At 64.0% G+C, this 1,463-nt stretch overlaps 1 protein-coding gene across 1 annotated transcript; it reads right to left on the bottom strand.

Moving 5' to 3' along the window:
- Positions 1 to 6: 6 nt before the first annotated feature.
- Positions 7 to 789, bottom strand: LOC130586580 (putative small proline-rich protein 5; the record flags this gene model as incomplete). Its single annotated transcript, XM_057387434.1, has 1 exon — positions 7 to 789. A coding segment is annotated over exon 1 (518 nt), but the record flags the coding sequence as incomplete, so codon positions are not given.
- Positions 790 to 1,463: the final 674 nt, after the last annotated feature.

Genomic DNA, 1,463 nt, shown 5'->3' with positions numbered 1-1,463 from the left:
CAGCGCTGGAGGGGCCGGGGGCAGCACGGAACGGGCCGGGGACAGCACGGAACGGGCCGGGGRCAGCGCTGGACACACGGACCGCGGTGCTGCAGCGGCCGGGGAGGCTGCAGGATCACCGGGGGCTCCTCATCCTCTTCGGGACGCTGCTCCACTCTCCTCCGCGGCTTCCCGCACGAATCGGGCTCCGGGCACGGCGGGCACGGCCGGTGCTGCTCCAGCGGCCGGCGGCGGATCTTGACGGGCGGGGGGCACACGGGGGGCACCGGGCTCACCTCCACTCGCCGCCGCGGTTTGCAGCTCTGCGGGGGCGGGCAGGGWGGGCGCTGCTCACAGGGGTGGCAGCCCTGGGGTGGGCTCTGGCAGGACCCCTCGATGTCGTGGCTGAGGCTGCCGGGGTTGGGGCAGGTGGCGGGGGGATCGTGGCAGTGCCCGCTGGGGTTGGGCCATGTCCCGCACTTCTGGCCGCAGCCCGAGGGGTGCTGGCACAGGTCGTGGTCGGCGCCGCCTTTTTGGTAGAGCATCCTGGGGTAGAGATGACAGAGTCGGGGAGTTTTTAGGGGTTGGAAAAAAATTCCGGGGTCATCGAGTCCAATCTGGGATGGACCAACATCGTTTCACCCTGCCCAGAGTCCTCAGTGCCACCTCCAGGAATTCCTCGGACGCCTCCAGGGATGGGGACTCCAAACCTCCCTGGGCAGCCCGGCCAAGGCCTGACCACCCTGTCCATGCAGAAATTCCTCCTGGTGTCCACCCTGCCCGTCGCCTGGCCCAGCCTGAGGCTGTTCCCTCTCCTCCAGTCCCTGTTCTCTGGGATCACAGCCCGACCGTTCCCCAGTGCCCCCTCCTGTCAGGGAGTTGTGCAGAGCCCCCACAAATCCCCCCTGATCCCCCTTTTCTCCAGGCTGAGCCCCCCAATTCCCTTGAGAGCTGCTCCTCCCATGACTCACAAATCCTTTAARGGTGACCAAACCCTCGGACATAAACACCCCGGGGAAAAAAAGAAAGAAAACAAACCACCGACGCCTTTTCTTTTGCTATTTCCATGAAAAAAACCCGAGGAATCAGGGCTGAAAGAACCCAACTCACCCTGCGAGCTGAGACGGACGGGCTGAGCAGGGAATCGGGAGTCCTGAACACGGCGAGCCGGGGCTGAAAGCTTTTATCCGGCGCCGAGCTCTCCCGGGAATGAGACACGTCCTGGGAATGAATAGTTGAGCACTGAGGCCGCTGCCGTGTGTGTGTGAATGTGTAGATGTGTATATTCAGTTCCTGGCCCTCGCTGCCGGATTAATCAGCCCCAATTAGCGCCTGCCCCGTGTCGGCTCGGCTCTGCCGAGGCTGCAGCGCCCATTATCCCATTAATTCTCCCACTGGTCATGCTCAAATGCGCTCCCGGGATGCTGGCWCACGGATAGCTGGGATGCCGCGGTGCTGAGTGATGTGCCCGAGAGGTGGGAAAA

The sequence above is a fragment of the Malurus melanocephalus genome, unplaced genomic scaffold (assembly GCF_030028575.1).
Source record: "Malurus melanocephalus ecotype Western Australia unplaced genomic scaffold, MMel_1.1 scaffold_1216, whole genome shotgun sequence".
NCBI classification, from domain to species: Eukaryota; Metazoa; Chordata; class Aves; order Passeriformes; family Maluridae; genus Malurus; species Malurus melanocephalus.
This window is presented reverse-complemented; position numbering and strand designations above follow the sequence as displayed.